We start from the raw sequence: 20,323 nt of genomic DNA on the forward strand, positions 1-20,323 counted from the left end.
ACAGCTGCTACAATTAAAATGAAAACAATAACTGTTTTTCTCCTCACCCTGTTAAAGGTACCAATCCAAACTCAATGTTTGGTTTTTCGTTTCTAAAATTCACTTTAAATCAAATAAGTACCTGCGATTGATACGTCAATGCAATTTCAGAAACCCTTGCCAACATATCGTTTACGAAACAAAGGAATTCCAATTTCATAACACATGAACCACAGTTTTGTAAACAAGCTTTTGAATATTACAGGAACAAAATTTTCTTCCCAGAAAATATTTTTCACAAATTTCAGTTAATAAATAAATTATATTTTATTATAAAAACAAATTAAAAAATTGGGATAATAATTATCTCTAATGATCAGAAGCCACTGATGGGTTCCCAATCCAAACCTCCAAGAACAGGGCAATTTATTAAGTAGAAAACAAGTGTTTCAAGAAGTTACTTCATGTCAAAGTCATCCCAAAATATGGGCGATAACATCCATTGGGACTCTTTCTATTCAAAAGAAGAGCATTTTCATCACTTAAACTAACTAACCTCTCGAAGATTTCAAATGGTTTATTGAAACATGTTCCGCCTTTTCTCCGTTGAGACGTTCAAAGTACTGAGTGGGATCTAAGACCCATGGTTGAGGTCCTCCTTGGAAAACAACTGTTTTCGATGACCCGGGGGTCACAATTGCCACGGAATCGGGGTCCAATGCCTGCAAGGATAAGAACCAGTGCTAATTATAATGAAGCTTTACCAAATTGCTAAATATGAACAAGATGCTCCTTGTTGTTTATATTTTGAGGGAGTCACTCAAGGTATGTTGTACATGAAAGGAAGAAACTAAGAACAAGCATCCTTCGTTTGTTTCTGTGACAGAAAACTATTTTATTCACTATCGCTCCAACGGGAACATTTATGAGACTTCAAAAGTCCGCGAGACAAGATCGATAAAGCCTATGAAGAAATTAACAGGCAAATGACAATCACCAAGATGCAGCTGAAACTTTATTATGGAAGCGGGGCAGGGGGAAATATGGGGGGTGAGGGGGAAAACTGGACACGAAATGGCAGAAGTACCGAAACTAAACAAGAGAACGGAGACTTATCAGTACACACCAGTAACTCTTTATAGGCAGCGATGGTGACCAAGGCTTCCACAGGTGGCTTAACCTGGTCCAGCACCACCCGGACCTGGGTGTGGCCTGGCTTCAGGGCCCTGACGTGGATGAAGGTACAGGCACCTGGGGGGAGCTCGACATCCTCCCTGGAGTCGATTGGTTCAAAGATATTCTCGTCAGCGATGGAGGATCTCAGTGCAACCATGCTACAGTCAGTCATGCTAATCCTGATCTTTTTACCATCTGAAATGTCAAAGGTCATAAACATGTGAAGGGGGTGTCAAGACATAATACGAAAAGATGGTCTCGATACGGAAAGCCATTGAAAAAAATTACAGTATTACCAATATATACAATTGAGGAACTAATGATGACAAATCAAGAAAAAAATTTAACCATGCCCTAATTTCTCTTAATCATCTTAAATGTCAAAGGTCATACACATGTAAAGAGAGTGCCAATACATACAGTGAAAGGGTCTTGTTATGTACAGTTATTAAACACTAATATTACATGAGCAAATATGGCAAATAAGGGGCTGCTTCATCACACCATGAAAACTTTATTATGCCCAAAGGAATTATGGTAATAAACCTGAGCAGACAGCTGAAGTCCCAGTCTTAATCAAAGATTCTAATTATACTATTATTTATTATTATTATTATGTTATTCATTATTTACTATCATTATATTAGTATTTATGTAAGTTTTAGTTGGTATTTATCTTCACATTTTCTGTAATGTGAAAGTTACTTCATTAGACATGTAACAAGACTCTGCTACTGTTGCCATTTATATGCGAGATAGCAAAAATAGGATATAATAATTTTCTACCTTTGCTTTGGTTTTTACATACAGTTCCTCTCAGTTCTAAACCCAAGGGACTAAATCTTATTGTATAATACAATATCATAAATATCATAAAATGGAAGACTGAAATAAATGCTCTGACAGAAAATATCTGAAATGGATTTCAAAAATTTCTCCCAGCAATAAGGGTTCACTACCTATGGAAATCTGATTTATGGTTTTGTTATTTGTTTCTTTCTTTTTTGCCTTGAAGCTTGGCACCTGTAAGAGAAGGCATGGAGGATTCTGTACTTTCTTCTGTTGGGAGGAAAATCATCTCATTGCCAATCCTTTAAATGTGCACAGTAGTTTAACGAGGACTGCAAAGAGTTCTTAATTAGTATTTGGACCAAGCCAAGACCTGCTGGGAAGAATTCAGAGAGGAAAATTCACTACGAATGATTCCAATAAATCTTCAAAAGGAGAGACCATAGTTACAAACCTACTACCTTGTATGCTCCTTTAAACTCCCACCATGAATATGCAACAGATATAAATTCTTACTTTCCAAAACCTCTCCAAACATTGCCAGAGGTAGATGAAGTTCGTCCCCAACCATCACCTCCACCTGACCATCGATGAACTGCATCTCGGTGGGAGCTTGGACGTAGACCTAAAAACAATAGAAAAAACAGAGACAAAAACACTGATGATGCCGAGCAAATGTATTATGTGAGGCACAGACGAGCAAGTTGCTGCTCGTGAGAAATCTTCTGCGACTCCCAAGGAGGTTTTCAACCCTGTTTATGGGGTCTCGTGGGTCCTTGAGCAAGGTAATATATCAATTATGTATACCTTATATAATTTGCATCAAGCTCCTACTTATGATAGAATAGTTCAACGTATAACAGATGGACAACATGTAGTAAAACGTTATGATCTTGTCTTCCGCACATATTAATGTCAAATGTCCATTTTTGTTGCGAGAGTAGGTAAATCCTCAAGTGTTGCAGCAAGTGGATTGTGTACAAATTCCACTACAGTTCCCCAGATCAATTTCATGCCCAACCCTGACATATACGGCATTACAGCTGCAATTATGTGAGATATGTATAGCATATACTGATCCTATATGTAAAAAATACAGTCACAGGTTCTTTACTCCACCTGACCTACAATAAATTGTAAAAATGTAAGTAAAACAGAAAATTTAGTGGAAAGGAACAGAGATTTGTAAGGATCACATTGCGTCACCGACAACGTTGCTAATTTACGTTGTAGTATTGTTATTCATGAATAGCAATGCAAACTAATACGTCATCACGAACTGATGTGAAACTCGCTGAGAACAGAATAAATCCAAATTTTCTTTTAGAACAACACTCCTTTTTTTCCTCATTAAGATAAAATATATTTCCAGTTTGCCATCATGTGAGGTTTCCTCTGATTCTTACAAATGATGGTACTATTCTCGCCATAGACTGAAACGATGATCATATACGAAATACAAAATACAGCAAGTTTGACTTGAGTTTGACCTCTCTGTGAGGATGGTCCTTACCATACATGTTCCATAATGAGAAGGGTTCCTACTGTCCGCTGCAGTAACCTCGGTGACGCCCATTTCTTTTGTCGTTGTCACCGTCCCCTGGACGTTAACGTTGGCCACTGGTAGGTCTGAGGATGACCAAATGTAGGTACCAGTTCCACCTGTCGCCTGTCGGATTAAAGGATTAAGGAGGTAGGAAGAAAGCAACAACCCGTGGGAAATATTAAGAAAGATGAAGAAGAAGAATATGAAAATGTCAATATGCAAAGGCAAACTAATGAAAAATTTTTTGTAAAAGTGATAGTGTTATTATTACTCTATCTCGTAAACTCACATAGAAAGGTGAAAATCCATTCACTTTCCCTTCCCCTGTCACTTTCTTGGCTGTATCAAATGAAACTTGGGGTGTGGTCCCTGGGTTACATTGTTTACAAGGATCAGTGGCTTCTGACAGTGCCCCAAACGATTGGATTAAGGAGGAACATCAGTAGGATTAGTAAATCAAGTAGTAGAGCTAAGCGCTTTTTAACACTGAGGATACTCTAGTTCGGATCTCATCCTTTCAAAACGGCCTTTTTTTTCAAATCTTTTAGAGGACATCCAAAGATCTGACACACCTGGTCTGATTTATCTTTATCACTTTCCAGCATGAACTTCATTCTAATACATGCCAAATATCAAAGGACCTGATATCTGACAAATACTTAACAAGATAACATTTTACTGATTGAAGATTGAAAGAAATTGAAACAGTGAAAGAGCTTAAAATAATTTTTAAGATTGAGCTAAGATATGAGTTTGTTCATTCATACAATTCATGTTAAACAGCCGTTTTCAATTTTGACGACATTACTTCCTGGTGTAACTTCATATAATAATCAAACTCAAAGAGGTTACATTCATCAACTATGCAGAAATCAAAAAGAGGGATACTCACTTCCAAACGATAACTGTACTGTCTGTTGCCTGTCGGTAACCATGGAAAACTCAGGTACTCTGGCATGACCTTCACAGGGTCATATATTTCTACTTCTTGGGACTCACTGATGGGATTTACAAACAACACTTTCTCACCATCCTGTAGAAGAGGCAAAGAGGCTGGTATGTTGAACTCCTTAGGTCACAGATTGGTTTTAGCCAGAAAGCCTCTCTTGTGATTGGGTAATTGGGTTGATAAACTCCATCGTGCTACCGTCCACCAATAACAATGTAATGGCAGTGCTATCTGGCAGTCAGGTTTGATTTATTCAAAACAAATCACTTTCTGACTACCTTTGTGGAGACATAAAATCCTAACATACATCCCTCTCATCAAAGAATGGAGTAACTTACCATACTCAGTCTAACGATTGTATGGTTGCCATGGTAATAATGGGTCAGGTCAAGCCATACAAACACAATCAGATATGCATATATGCTTTCCAGACTATTACTTTCCACTCTAAATTCCCAATGTTTCAGTCTAACTGTCCAACGTTAAAGTCTAACTCTCCAACCTGTTTTCTAAGTCAAGTTTCTTGTTATCAGTGATTGATTAGCAGGACTTGATACCCCATTCTTCATGGGTATGAGCGGAAAAGGTCCTCTCCAAACTTTTATGACTCCGAAGAAACTTTGCAGACGTAACAATACTGAAGTCACATATGACTTTCATGTTCTCTAGTCTTTGATAGTCCCTGCGATGCTTCCACTTTGGCGCATGATCAAATTGAACCGTGACAGAAATCCCTGATAAGTATCTTTCATTCGAAAAATGTCGTGCAGGAAGTTTATATCTGGCAGTCTGCTAAAAGTTGCGATAGAGTGCCTCTGGCAAATAAACTGTTCTTAGAGTATCAATTTCCAACAAACATGTGACCAGTCCAAGTCAGATGAAAGGGATTTACAATAAATTCCTCTACTTTTGAAGAGATGTAAGGGTATCAAAGCAGATAAGGAGAGCAGTTTTACATTCAAAAGCCAAATGAACTTACAGGTTTCACGATAGCTAATAGAGATGCCTCTATCTCTGTGATTCCGCTCTGTTTGGTGCGGATGTAATGAAAGGAGCCATTCTCAGTGGAACGTTTCACTTCAAAGTAAAGTTCTGGAAAGATGGTTTCGATGCGTATGTTCTGTCCAAAGAGACAAGGGGAGAAGAAAAAGGCCAGTTAGCACTTGTAATGGCCGCACTACAAGATGTTTGCTAAAGTAAATAGTGAATTATTAAACACACTCAAAGGATTAATAGTGAGCTATAAACAATTTAAGAGGAACAAAGGATACATGAACACTGACATCTGTGTGTTGGTATATTTACATATACACATCGCGATATGTGAACCCCTAGAAATATGAGAAGTGTCATTCAAGACATACATCTAGTATATTTAAACACATCGCGATATGTATCATACACCCAGACGTATAAATATCAAGACATACATCTGGTTTATTTACATATACACATCGCGATAAGTGGACACCCTCGAGAAATATGAGAAGTGTACATCAAGACATACATCTAGTATATTTATTATTATTTATATATACACATCGCTATAAGTGGACACCCCTAGAAATATGAGAAGCGTCCATCAAGACATACAGCTAGTATATTTATGCACATCGCGATATTTATACACCCAGATGTATATACATCAAGACATACATCTGGTATATTTACATAAACATCGCGATATGTGGACACCCTTGAGAAATATGAGAAGTTTACATCAAGACATACATCTGGTTCATTTACATATACACATCGCGATACGTGGACACCCCTAGATATATGGGAACTGAGAAGTGTCCATCAAGACATACATCTAGTATATTTACATAATCACATTGCTATATGTGGACACGCTTAGAAATATGAGAAGTTTACATCAAGACTTACATCTGGTATATTTACATATACACATCGCGATACGTGGACACCCCTAGAAATATGAGAAGTGTACATCAAGACATACATCTGGTTCATTTATATATACACTTTGTGTTATGTGGATACTGAGACATATACCACAAGACACGCATCTGTTATATTTACATACAGATATTACTACACTTAGAAGATATTTCCCGTTCTCTGTCTTTCTCGATCAGTTACTCCTTGCACACCATAGTCTAACGTAGAATTCCTGTCCACACTTAACTAATTGTTTTGTCAGTGTTTTCCATTGTTACTACATGATGAGGTTCTTCACTGAGTTACAATACTGAAACTTAAAGAGCAATCGGTTAACTCTCATTTCAAATATCAAAGATAACATGTCTACACCAGCAGAAATACCGTAACTAGGCTCTAATACCAATTCTCTTTCGGGCGTGGACTGACAAGTTACTTACTGGAATGTTAGCTGGAAACATCTTGTTGCTGTCACGGTCGTAGACCTCGATCAGTATCTCGTACCAACTGTTGGTTTGTAACACCCAGTTCTTGCCAGGGAAGATCACAAACCCTACGAATATAAATCAAATTGTCATCAGTTAAAATATGCGTAAAGCGGTTTACGATCTACGACAAATTAATTATAACAGAATTAGAAAGTATGAACAGAAATGACCTTCATAAACCTGATAAGGAGCCGACAAATCAAACCATTGCTGTGACCTTTAACTGTAGGTTTAACCAACTAGAATGAGTAAACACAACAAGCATCGTGGTCGAGGGTGAACAAAATTAAATCCTGACTGTGGTCCAGGGAGCATACTACTATTAACATCACAACCCTTTAGAGCAAAAGACACACATTCACTCAAAACTTCAATATGTTCAATCTAACTTAAAAAGCAGAAAGAAGAAAAACTGTTTAAAACATCAGTGATGTAATTGGAAGATTCCATTTGCCCGCAAAGTTATAGATAATTAAGGGAGAATTACAATAAACTGCATCTATTGTTTTATAAATAGTAATAATTAATTCATCCAACCAAAACGTGTCGTAAACTCCCCTTGTAAGAACAGAGCACCCATGGATGACATAAAATACAATATCTCTTTGATAAATTTTAAGTGGATTGAAAGTATACTATTTTTGGCCATAAATCTCTTTGTATTCCTATCAAAGTATTGCACTGACTTGAAAGCACTGACCAGGTTGTCTGTGTGTTAGGCTCAGTAATCCAGCCGCTTTTAATGACAAGCCTCAGATGTTTAAATGGTCATTTCTCAAAAAACAAGATTAAAAGTGGCATAGAAATTAAAACCAGTTCTGATGGGAGTGACTTTTTAACGATCAACAATTTTATAGTTTTTGTTTATAGTTCACTAAAATATAGTTTTGCATAAATGATATCATCCTTAAATTGTTACGTTTAATTGCCCTATGCAATGTATAACGTTTAATTGCCTATGCAATGCATTATAATGTTTAATTGCCTATGCAATGCATAACGTATAGCTCTGCATGTTAATGTCTGCATCAAAATACAAATTTGGACAAAGCTGTCTGAGTTAGGGAATTTAAGATCAATTACATCAAATTAGTATCACTTGTCCACCCTGACAAAAAGTTAAATATATCACCTCATTCGCATTAATAGGCAAGATTCAATTTAAAGATAAAAGAGGAGGGTACTACAGTAATGTTATTCTTTGCATTAAGCGTTCAAAAGATTGCCAAGACAATATTTTTTTTACAGTTTGAAAGAGGTATCAAGGCGCCTTTTCAAAGTACAATTCTTGAGCACTGGTAAAGATGGTTAAAAGCAACCTACGGCAATTTGATTAAAGTAGCACGGCAATGTGTTGATTTTCGTAACAGATGATTTTTAGGGACATTATATTACCTCAAGTTGTACGTGCGCCAACGGCAACTGACCGTCAGTGTAGTCAGTTACTTGAGTAAATGTAAATGTTGCGGAGAATATGATTAATTTATGCTGATATGATGAAAGAGTCTTTTTGACGAAAGAGAGCAGTTTTGATCAGATTGACTAATGAGTAACCCATTACCAGTTGAGCACACCGAGACGTTGAACACTTTGTTGTTTGGTAAAAATGCCCAGAAATGCCAACATACCAATTATCATCTGCGTATACATTAACTTGTTCGCTAACAATAACTTTCCATAGCTATGACTGCTTAACCATGCAATGTAATTAAAAACAGCATATGAATGAACACAATGTGAGGAAACAATTTATATAAAAAGACATGATTCAAACGATTTTTTCTGGTTGTCTCTCGGACAAACAGGTCTTACGTTTGGACTGTCTGAACAGCAAATTTGAGTTGTACGAAAAAGAGCAGCAAAACAACAGAGATGACCAATATGTAGACTGTAGGCTTGACAATGTATAGGCTTGATGATGCGTAAGCTTGATGATGCATAAGCCTGATGATTTGTAAGCTTGGTGAATAGAACACTAGCTTTGGGCCAGTAAAACTCCCCTTTAAGCCTACCACTAAATTTTTTATGTCAGTAAGAAAGTTTTCCAAAAGTGATGGAGGGTGATACCAATTCATCATTCATCATGAATTTAACATAAACAAGTAGTCGTTCAACGGACGACCTCCAAAGCTGGTTTTGGTCATGATATCTGAACAAAATTGTTTGACTCGGACCAATTACAATGCTCTGCATATGAAACAAACATTTCTCTTATTGTACTTTAGTTTCTCATACTTATTTATATTTTATTATTGACTATGTTCTAATATTTTGTGTATTCTTTGTTTAAAACTATTTTACTATTTACATATTTCTGACTTTGTATTGGACTATATGCGTTTAGGGCTTTAATTATTATCGTTTAGTACGGGTGTTTTTTATATTGTTGCTTTAGGCTTTTACATTTGTAAAGTGCTTTGAGCAGCCTTGCTGATTATGGGCTATATAAATATTACTTATTATCATTTTTATTAAACAAGAACATGAATGTATCGGAAAGGATGGTCATTATCAAATGGCATTTCCCTTTTCTGTCATATTTACCCTCCTCTACTTTTTTGTCTCCTGTCTCCTTTTCCTCTTCCTGATAGGACCTTCTAATGTTAAGCAGATGCTAATCACATTTAAGGGTTGTTGTCAATAGTTATCACAAATATCCCTCGACTGAAACTTAGCTACTTGCTTTTGTCTTTTGCTTTCTCTTTGTGTCTTGGTACTTCAAGTCATAGCCAACATCCTACAAAAGGTTACATAGTCATTTAACATGATCAAAACCAAGTAAAAAAACAGAGCAAATAAGTCTAGAAAGTAGCCCTCTGAAGAAGCAAAGAGGCTTAGCCTTCTGAAAAGACATCTGAAAGGCATAGAGGCTTCCTGCTCTAAAAGGGCAAAGAGGATTAGCCGTCTGAAAAGGCATAGAGGCAATGCCCTCTGAAAAGGCAGAGGTTTAGTCCTCTAAAAAGCCATAGAGGCTGAGTGCTCTGAAAAAGGCATAGAGGCTTAGCCCTCTGAAAAGGCATAGAGGTATAGCCCTGAGAAGGCATAGAGAATTAGCCCTGAGAAGGCATTGAGGCTCAGCCCTCCAGAAAAAACGATATTATCCCAAGAGATTACAGAAGTGATTGACTTTCTTGAGAACCAGTTTGTAAAAGTCAAACAACATTTTATAAATTCATAAAAGTCTCAAGGCTCTATGAAGGCTCTATGTAATAAGTGAGGGAGGGAGAGAGAGAGAGAATGTGTTATAAATGTCAACATACTGTAGAAGCCAACTAAGTACTACCACTTCAAGTACCATAGAGAACAGTCATGGCTTTATCCACTGGCAAAGTAGCACATTACAACAGGCGAATATGAAATCATATGAAGAGTAAATCCATTAGTTTCATACTACATGGTCAAACTGAAAACATGCTTAATGTCAGCAAAATTATTAAAATGAGTTTATCTGAGGGTATAGAGGGTAATTACATTATGAAACAAAACAAAGGCACAACAACAACAACAACAGGGAGATAAAAAGCAAGTTAAAGGGTTGCAAACATATTCTGGGATGTATTTCAGAAGCTACATAAAATTTACATGGCCCATTGTATCCCAGGGTGCCACATCCTGTAAGGGTATTTAGTTAAAATCCGATGAGGATGTTCATTTGTATCCAGCACGTACTACAGAGGTTAATTCTAGTGTTGCGCCGATATCACCAATATCGGTTTTGGCCGATATCCAATATTATCATCCCAATATCGGTCCGATACCGATATTTTTTAACAGTTAAAATAAACTGGACGCAGTAAATGTGAGCCTTTTTAAATTTATCAGTTTCGTGACAATTTAAATAAAAAAAGTTGTCAGTATTTTGTGTTCGTGGGAAATTGAACAAGGTTTTCCAACACTGCTGAACTGTGCAGTTATACATCATGTTCAAGGTTATCACGGCCTTTGAGAAAATGAATGGTTAGTACAGTGTATATATGCTGCACTAATGCTGTGTGTAGGCCAAGGTTCACGAAGGTCATTGGTTATATTCGCGCGCCGTCGACATGTTTTTAGAGGTTACGGAGGGTCAGCTTTCCATGGATATTAATCGAAAATGAATCTGAGTTTAACTGACGCTAAAGAAATGGATCGTCTTAGGCAGATTAACAGATCATTGCAAGTATAAAGAAGTAGCACTGCTGTTAAAAAGAAAAGTTCAATATCGGTTTGCTGTTATCGGCAATTAGGCAAAATTTTACCAATACCGATATGCTGCCGATATTGCAAATATCGGTCGATACCGATATTGAAAACGATTATCGTAGCAACACTAGTTAATTCATCAAGGGAAGTGGTAGGTCATTATTGCAAGAAATGGGAGAGAAGTTTAAACTGAAGCTAAGCCATTATGTGATTATATGATGCAATATGGCAGTTAAAACCGATACAAATATATATATACTGCACTACATAAGTAACTATAACTTCACTAGCTAGCAGCTCTTCTCTGTATTTGTGAGTAGGTTGTTCTTTTGTGAGTTCATTCCAAAGATGCCGAGCAGAGTGTACGAGTGAATAATAAAAGTGCTGCATCAATCACTGTGTATTTGTCCTCAATAGATATATTTTAATATTTACCAAATGAGTTTTAAATTATGTCTCTTGACTTCCATGAATGAATCACAATATCATCTTATACAAGCAAATGCTTTACTTTCAGACAAGAATAAAGCCAAACTGAGAGCTTTCTCGAAAATGAAAAACAAAGGAAAACAGGAAAGATAAAAAAACAGCTGTTACATCAAGAAATGAAGACTGGTAGAATGAATGAGAGAGACAGGCAGTCTCTCTTCAATTGCAACTTTATGCAAAAATATTTTTCTTGTTAAAAAAATTTAACCTGCGCCCTATAGCTACATGACCCACACAACAGCTGTTTGACCTGCACTATATAGCTACATGACCCACGCAACAGCTGTTTGACCTGTACTACAAAGCAACATGACCCACACAACAGCTGTTTGACCTGCACTCTATAGCTTCATGACCCACACAACAGCTGTTTGACCTGCACTCTATGACTACATGACCCACACAACAGCTGTTTGACCTGCACCCTATAGCAACATGACCCACACAATAGCTGTTTGACCTGCACTATATAGCTACATGACCCACACAACAGCTGTTTGACCTGCACTATATAGCTACATGACCCACACAACAGCTGTTTGACCTGCACCCTATAGCTACATGACCCACACAACAGCTGTTTGACCTGCACCCTATAGCTACATGACCCACACAACAGCTGTTTGACCTGCACCCTATAGCTACATGACCCACACAACAGCTGTTTGACCTGCACTATATAGCTACATGACCCACACAACAGCTGTTTGACCTGCACTCTATAGCTTCATGACCCACACAACAGCTGTTTGACCTGCACTCTATGACTACATGACCCACACAACAGCTGTTTGACCTGCACTATATAGCTACATGACCCACACAATAGCTGTTTGACCTGCACTATATAGCTACATGACCCACACAATAGCTGTTTGACCTGCACTATATAGCTACATGACCCACACAACAGCTGTTTGACCTGCACTATATAGCTACATGACCCACACAACAGCTGTTTGACCTGCACTCTATAGCTACATGACCCACACAACAGCTGTTTGACCTGCACCCTATAGCTACATGACCCACACAACAGCTGTTTGACCTGCACCCTATGACTACATGACCCACACAACAGCTGTTTGACCTGCACCCTATAGCTACATGACCCACACAACAGCTGTTTGACCTGCACTATATAGCTACATGACCCACACAACAGCTGTTTGACCTGCACCATATAGCTACATGACCCACACAACAGCTGTTTGACCTGCACCATATAGCTACATGACCCACACAACAGCTGTTTGACCTGCACCCTATAGCTACATGACCCACACAACAGCTGTTTGACCTGCACCCTATAGCTACATGACCCACACAACAGCTGTTTGACCTGCACTATATAGCTACATGACCCACACAACAGCTGTTTGACCTGCACTCTATAGCTTCATGACCCACACAACAGCTGTTTGACCTGCACTCTGTGACTACATGACCCACACAACAGCTGTTTGACCTGCACCCTATAGCTACATGACCCACACAATAGCTGTTTGACCTGCACCATATAGCTACATGACCCACACAATAGCTGTTTGACCTGCACCCTATAGCTACATGACCCACACAACAGCTGTTTGACCTGCACTATATAGCTACATGACCCACACAACAGCTGTTTGACCTGCACTATATAGCTACATGACCCACACAACAGCTGTTTGACCTGCACCCTATAGCTACATGACCCACACAACAGCTGTTTGACCTGCACTATATAGCTACATGACCCACACAACAGCTGTTTGACCTGCACTATATAGCTACATGACCCACACAACAGCTGTTTGACCTGCACCCTATAGCTACATGACCCACACAACAGCTGTTTGACCTGCACTATATAGCTACATGACCCACACAACAGCTGTTTGACCTGCACTCTATAGTTACATGACCCACACAACAGCTGTTTGACCTGCACCCTATTACTACTTGATGGATACAATAGCTTTTTTTGACCCACACAACAGCTACTTAAATCGCACAATTGTTATTGGACTACACAATGATTATCACACTGCACTACATGCATATTTGAGCATTTCTTTTACCCAACATTTAGCTTTAGAGGATATGTATAAAGCCATGCTAACAGAAATGTAAACATCTATACTTACTAGCACCTGGTGGAAAGAAACACACATGAAATTTTGTATTTTTGTGAGATATGAATAATGAAATCAAAGCATCAAAGACTATGATATGAAACGAAAATATTTAATTGCATTTAGCTCCTTCATTTAAATGGTGGGGCAACTATATCTCGATACTTATTACCATGACGATATAGCGGGGTATCTTTAAGATCATATTATTCTGTTACATTTGATACATACATGTCGTAGATAGGTCAGGGTATGTAAGGATGTCAGGTTATGTAAGAGTTATGTAAGTAGACTGGCATCTTTGAGCATGTAAACCATTTGTAGCTAAACAAAATGTAAAATCAAAAATAAGTGATAAAAGCGTAAATGTCAACTTTTATTAACAAGCAGTCAGCTCAGTTTTTACTCACCTTTCACTCAAGGTTATTCATCAAAGTAATTTCATTAATTTTTGCAAGCAAAACACAAAGAAAGCATAATGAAACAAGATAGCACTGTTTAATTTTTTATTTCAAAGTTTGCTCAATCTAAAGACTTCAAAACAACCTTTTGTTTTGCAACTGTTTAACCCAGCATTAGCTTTGAAACATCTACAAATACAAAGAATAAGATGGCTTTGAAAGGAGCAAAATTTCTTCTTCTGCTAAAACACCAAAATGAGCACTTAAAGAGAAGAAAAGCCTTTGTTGAGCATCATCAATAGTTACCTAAGAGTACCATCTCATTGTTAAGCTAACACAGTACAAAACCATTAACAACAGAAGCAACTCCAGCTGAGTGACCCACGAGTACATAAAAATAGCTGTCAGATCACAAGAGGTACTCTATCTGTCAATGAATAATTCTTTAATATAAGAATATTCTTGTCGCTATATATGCTTAGGGATCAGGTACTGTTCATCTAGTGCTTACAAAATCACAAGGTCAGAGGTGAAAATAAAATTTTAAAAAAACTCACCAAGGTACTTTGGTTCTATGACATGCACCCCTGTTGAAGGCAGACTGAACCCCTCTCTGATGTTGTGGTCTTTTAGAGTCACATGGGTGTCCCCTAGGGCCAGGCCAGTGAGCATGGAGGTGGATGCATCCAGGGTAGCCACTGTACCATTACCCACATCAAGATGGTATTGACTGGATGGCATCGGAAGGACTAACAAAGAAAAGTTAGTTCGTTGATGTCAACAGATGGAAAGACATGGACCATAGTTCTGCATTACATGTCCTATTAAAGTTGTATTTTGGATATCGACAGAAGAATGACCTAGCACTCTGTGTTATATTTAATGCAGAAAACTCTGCTGGGGTATTCGGAGCGATCCACACGCACTAATTAACTCAAAGTTAAAACTATTTGATGGGGACGAGTGAAACAAGTTTTCTTTTTAAGTACTAAAGGTCATTAACTTGTGAAATTGGTTTCTGTCAAGATTAATTAACAGATTTCAGGTAATTTTAAAGGGTCTTGAACTGAGCTGTAGTAGACAGAGAACAGATACCATCCCATAGAAACTAGAAATATCAATTGATCTCCAAAGACTAAAAACATCACCCCAAGGTGGTCCAGAGACCACAAGCTCACATACGTACGATACGAGCACAGCTATTGATTCCAACATGAAACCAAGAAAACATGTTTGTCCTGGCAACCTTAAAACAGAATTATGATTGCCCGAGTATCGACTAGCAATCTGTTTGAAATAGTCAGTCCTGCAAGCATTACCATGACAAAGATTGCTGAACATTGCACAACTGACAGAGGTCAAATATGAGTTTGTTGTGGCCATCTCGTTACCTGTGACTTTTCCTTGTCGAAGTTTCTCGACGTAGAACTGTACTTGACAATACACCAGGATGTAAATGTCTTGGGACGGATTCAGCATCAGATGGTCGATAACGATGAGCCGCACCACGCTAGGCTTGACATCCTTAGGAGACAAGAAACACAATGAGATGACTTGATTTTATATGTATGGAGGTGACCAGTTCGCTACACTGTTGAAAATGCCATACATAATGTCTTGTTCCCCACTCTCACCTACCTCCAACTTCCCAAAAATCTACTTTTAGATCAAACCTGTACTTACAAATGTGACATGCCACAAAAGGCTAGACTACTTCGAAAATTACATTCCACGGTTTAAAACCTAGCCGAGAGTCAACTGAGCTTTGGATGGTTCTGTGAAATACATGTGTTTCTACTGAAAGAATAATTGACTATTGATACAGAGGCTATACTTAGCTTGATATCCTTAGTAAACCGGAAAGCTTTCTTATCAAAGCAGAAGCCTATTCAAACTCCCCTAGCATAACCAATCAAATCTTTCCTGCAAATGACCTGCAACCTTCCAAATATATTTGAAGTTAAAAAGGTGATTTGTTTCCAAGCCATTTATCTATTGAAGTCTATGAATTATGGGTATTTCAAGAGAGTATTCATAAATTTGAAACCTGCAGAGAAAGATGGGTGGGGGGTGGGGGGGAGAGACTGGAGGTTGACAGGGACATTCAAGAGACACAAACATTTGAAAGCAGGTAACGATTTCTGTAGCAATAAAACTCATAACTATATATATCCAAATAACTTACAATTTGACAATTAATAAAATATATGTGAAATTTACCTGAAATACTTCTGCCTTAAGTCTGGTTTCAACCTTTGCAGAGCCTGCCCGGAGTCCTTCGATCAGAATACGATCGCCTTGTTTGTCTTTGGCTTCAAACTTGGCTATGTGCGAAAGAGCCGAGTACTTTGAGTCTTGGAATGTGACGAACCTGAAATGAGAAATGTAATAATGACTTACCATGGTCAGTCAAAACTAAAGAAACCATAGTAATAATATGACATATCTTTCCAAACTTTTGTAAAATGCTTTCTTCCTTTGCGTAACAGTAACAGATATCTTGTGGAAAGGCTGTTGCTATGAGAGCAACGGGTAGCCATGTAGAACACGTATACTTTGTATTTGATTATCATTTTAGAGTGCATCTTGTTTCTGTTTCTTTGTCCTGCTGTTGTGTTCCCTTTCTCTCTCTCTCCTTCTCCATTTTTTCTCTTCTATTTTTTGTACGGTACCAATTGTTTCTCTCCTTAAGGTGCCAGACTTTAAAAAGTTCTGCTTATATCTGGCTCCCCTACCTATTAATAACCAATAAGTTTTCCTTTGTTTGTCTCATAAAACTTGTCAAAAATATCATATCCTATATGTACTGATGAATCTGTGATATGTTTGGTAGAAATGAACTGAATTGAATTTAAAACACTGTCACTAATGGACTACCTAACCTTGGTACTCATATATAAGCAAGGTGTTACGGGATGATCAAGGGCATACTGTACAGTAGCACCTTCTTGTGTTAATTTCATATCTAAAACTAAACTCGGCTGTTGAGAAAATATTAATATTGCATGGCTATGTGTATTTCAAAGTTTATCAACTTTGGATCATTTTACTAGTGCTCAATCTCAGCAGATTCAACAACATTTTTTCAATTTCTTCTTTTTTTCAAACTTGGAAATACAAGCAAATAATTCAGATTCGAAAGATGCTCATCAAAATTTCAAAATCTGCTCACTTGAAATCTCTGGTTCAGACATTGGTGTTACAAGATCATTATTTTAAAAACTTACTTAAGGATGCTTTTGGCATCAATGACTGTTGGTGCTGTGTCATCTGATAGGAGAGCCCACTCAAACTCCAATCCTTCCAGACTACTAAACGTATTACCTGCAAAATACCAAATGGAATTTACACTTTAATGAAAGATTCAAACACTCTCTGAAATATAAACTCAAGTAAAGATTAGAAAATTTGCAACTACACTACAACACTTTGACTGGTATGATCAGAATATATACTGAATTGAAAGTTTCTCTGTGATCTATTTACAAAAGACATGCATTCTGTTCTACGTGTTGACTTGTGGCCGAAACTTAATGACTGTGTCTTGTACAATGAAATCCTTTGTTTGGTCGAATAATGCATCACTGTAAATTAAAAACATTCATGACTTCCTTATTTTCTCAACTTGGATATCCAACAAACAATTAACCAGGTACTGCTTTTTGAACAGTGAGTGTATGTTCTTTTGCAGTGTTTTGAAACTTACCAATCACCTGTTCAGCATGTTAAAATGTCTCTTATACTGCAAAAACCATAGAGATTTGCATAAAAGTGTGTAGCGGTCATTGAATGAATGAGTGCAAACCTTTGTCATCCAATGCTCTGACTTCAAATTCCTCAGGGGAATCTCCCAGGTAGAGGATGCGTGTTGTCGTGACGATGTCAATGAAGACAATCTTGGCTACTATGACATCACACCGTAGGCTAAGGCCACTTCCTGTTGACAAAATAAATTGTTATTGTAAAATGCTTGTTGCAACCTATGCACGGTGTACACAATATGAAATTGTGCAAACATTATAACTTTCAAGCCTGTTTATCATAACAATGAGTGAATGAATCAGTCAGTCAGTCAATCAATCAATATATTATAGATTGAAGGATAACTTGAGCTTCAAGTAACACATGATAACTATTATACGCTAAAGTCAAAAGAAATAGAACTAGGCAAATTGCTTGTGCTTGTACATCACCTTCTTCTTCAGCATACACAACTGTAGTCTTCTGAGATGGGTGGGTAGAAACAGCTGTAACCACTGCCCTTGTAGAGCATTCCCTTCCCGGTTTCGCTCCGATTGGCTGGACAGACACAAATTCAGGATTAAGTGATCTCCTACAAATGTAAAAAGAAAAACTTTCTTGTGATATGTTGATTGGTAACAAAAGTAATCTCTGATGATGCAGTAACACATTAAAATGTCCAAACAGATAATTATCCTGACAAAGAAAACACATTGTTAGAACACTGAAAGTGCACTTACTACAATAGGATAAAATGTGGTATTACAGAAGCAATTGGCCTAAAAATATGTAGCCTTTTTCAACTACATTTCCGTATTCACCCAATGCAAAAATCAAGTTTTCTCAAGATGTTTCTAAAAATGAATCTTTTATGACATATTTTGGTAACTCCCTTTTCTTTTTGCACACTTGAAAAACAACTACAATTGTCAGTAGGCCCCCTAATTAAAAGAAATTGGTCTTTATATTAGACAATTTAGAGGGTTCCTCTCAAAAGCAAATGTAAGGAAGGAATCATTCAAATTTAATTTAGTATCACAATGTTGCTCAGATGTTGACATATGTACTAGGCCTACTATTCCTCAACTCATGCATTGAGCTATGACTTTTGTTTCATCCTTAATTTTAATGCCACTGTCCAAGAGCTACCGATTTCCCCAGATCACCAGACTTGACCCTAGCCTAGGTGTTCTCAGCGTATCATGTGGCAACACTTTGAACAATGGGGCCGGCATTCAATCTACATTCACAAACAATGGTGGTTATCTCTAATTAGTGATCTAGATGAGAGACCAAGAGTGGACATACATCGTTATTCGCCTTGAGAAAACAAAAAGCCACAATGTTAGCAACTTGTAACAACTAGGTTCCATGCCATTACTTAGCCTAACGTGAGGCGTTGCTATGACATACCGTAAGTACCAGTTTCACTAACTAATGGAAATGCGGCGTTAACATTCATCTTACCGTACTGAGATATATACCAATGTTTTTATTTCAACTTATACTTTAGACGATTCTTCATCACGAAGTTATATCATGATGTTTACAAAAGTTACAAGCCTTAACATTAACGACTACAAGAGGCAATAACGACAACCGGAAAGTACAGGCTACAGAGCCTAACAAGTGGGCCTAACGTTAGGCTAACGTAATGTACAAATTGAAGGAAGATTCTACCATCGATAACATCCCTCGGCGGCTTCAAGAGTAAAATTTATGGCAGTTGTGGCATAATATGGAAGCATAATCCTAGGAATATTCAGTCTGTGACCGAAGGAAACCGAAGCTCCAAGTAGTATTGAGCAAAATGGTAAAAACCATTTTTGGAAAGCCATCGCCATGTTTCCCGCGTGTAATTGGTCAGTAGCTCAACTACGGTATTGTGTATGATCCATATAATTGGATGGCCTTTATTTTTTACTAGTTCTATAGTAAGATCGTTAAAATATATCATAAATCTAAGCCCTGTATTAGTCGAATGTTCGGTACGTGGAGCAATTCAAAATTGGAAAATCATGTTAAACAAAAGTTGCAAAGAATAATGTTGATATTTCTGTACGTTTTGAATTTTATTCCAAGTTTCTAAGTTGTTCAAACATAAACGCCGCTAATCGGCTTTCACTAATTATTCATGATCAGGTACAACCGTAGTATATACACCGAAGAGTTCAGTTGCGCAGCCGTATAAGGTCAGGGAAGGATTGTGGGCCAATCCAAATATATTTTACATGAAGACGTCCAACCGGTATCCCTGCTTCTTTATGTAAGATTTTCTCTGAAAGTCATTGCATATCTTTGTAAAAGTAAAAAGAATTTACTAGATAGAACTAAAAAGTTTCTATTACGTTGTAGTTTTCCCCAGTGAAACTTCACAAAATTGCTTTGAGAAAGCTTACGATGATACGCCCATGTAGAGGCTTTTATTATGTGAAAGCACATCAGGACAAGATGTTTAGGAGGGTTATTAGTATTCTCCCAGCCAGTGGCGTAGCCAGCGGGGGGGGGGGGCAGGGGGCGGGGGGGCAGGGGGGCGGGAGCCCCCCAGTTGAAATGCT

The 20,323-nt window shown here is 37.7% G+C and overlaps 1 protein-coding gene across 1 annotated transcript in view; it reads right to left on the reverse strand.

The window, feature by feature from the left end:
• LOC139966776 (nuclear pore membrane glycoprotein 210-like) overlaps positions 1 to 19,653 on the reverse strand; it is a 39,027-nt gene extending 19,374 nt beyond the window's left edge. The window contains exons 1-14 of the mRNA XM_071970126.1: positions 19,446 to 19,653; positions 18,218 to 18,357; positions 17,830 to 17,961; positions 17,252 to 17,348; positions 16,245 to 16,395; positions 15,416 to 15,548; positions 14,582 to 14,773; positions 6,785 to 6,897; positions 5,419 to 5,559; positions 4,383 to 4,523; positions 3,458 to 3,613; positions 2,461 to 2,569; positions 1,106 to 1,350; positions 536 to 701 (exon numbers count right to left, since the gene is read on the reverse strand). Of these exons, the coding sequence (XP_071826227.1) occupies positions 536 to 701; positions 1,106 to 1,350; positions 2,461 to 2,569; positions 3,458 to 3,613; positions 4,383 to 4,523; positions 5,419 to 5,559; positions 6,785 to 6,897; positions 14,582 to 14,773; positions 15,416 to 15,548; positions 16,245 to 16,395; positions 17,252 to 17,348; positions 17,830 to 17,961; positions 18,218 to 18,357; positions 19,446 to 19,609 (2,080 nt within the window). The 5' untranslated portion in view covers positions 19,610 to 19,653. The remainder of the gene's footprint in view (positions 1 to 535; positions 702 to 1,105; positions 1,351 to 2,460; positions 2,570 to 3,457; positions 3,614 to 4,382; positions 4,524 to 5,418; positions 5,560 to 6,784; positions 6,898 to 14,581; positions 14,774 to 15,415; positions 15,549 to 16,244; positions 16,396 to 17,251; positions 17,349 to 17,829; positions 17,962 to 18,217; positions 18,358 to 19,445) is intronic.
• Between the last annotated feature and the right edge of the window lie 670 nt (positions 19,654 to 20,323).

Source organism: Apostichopus japonicus, chromosome 4 (assembly GCF_037975245.1).
Source record: "Apostichopus japonicus isolate 1M-3 chromosome 4, ASM3797524v1, whole genome shotgun sequence".
Lineage (NCBI taxonomy): Eukaryota > Metazoa > Echinodermata > Holothuroidea > Aspidochirotida > Stichopodidae > Apostichopus > Apostichopus japonicus.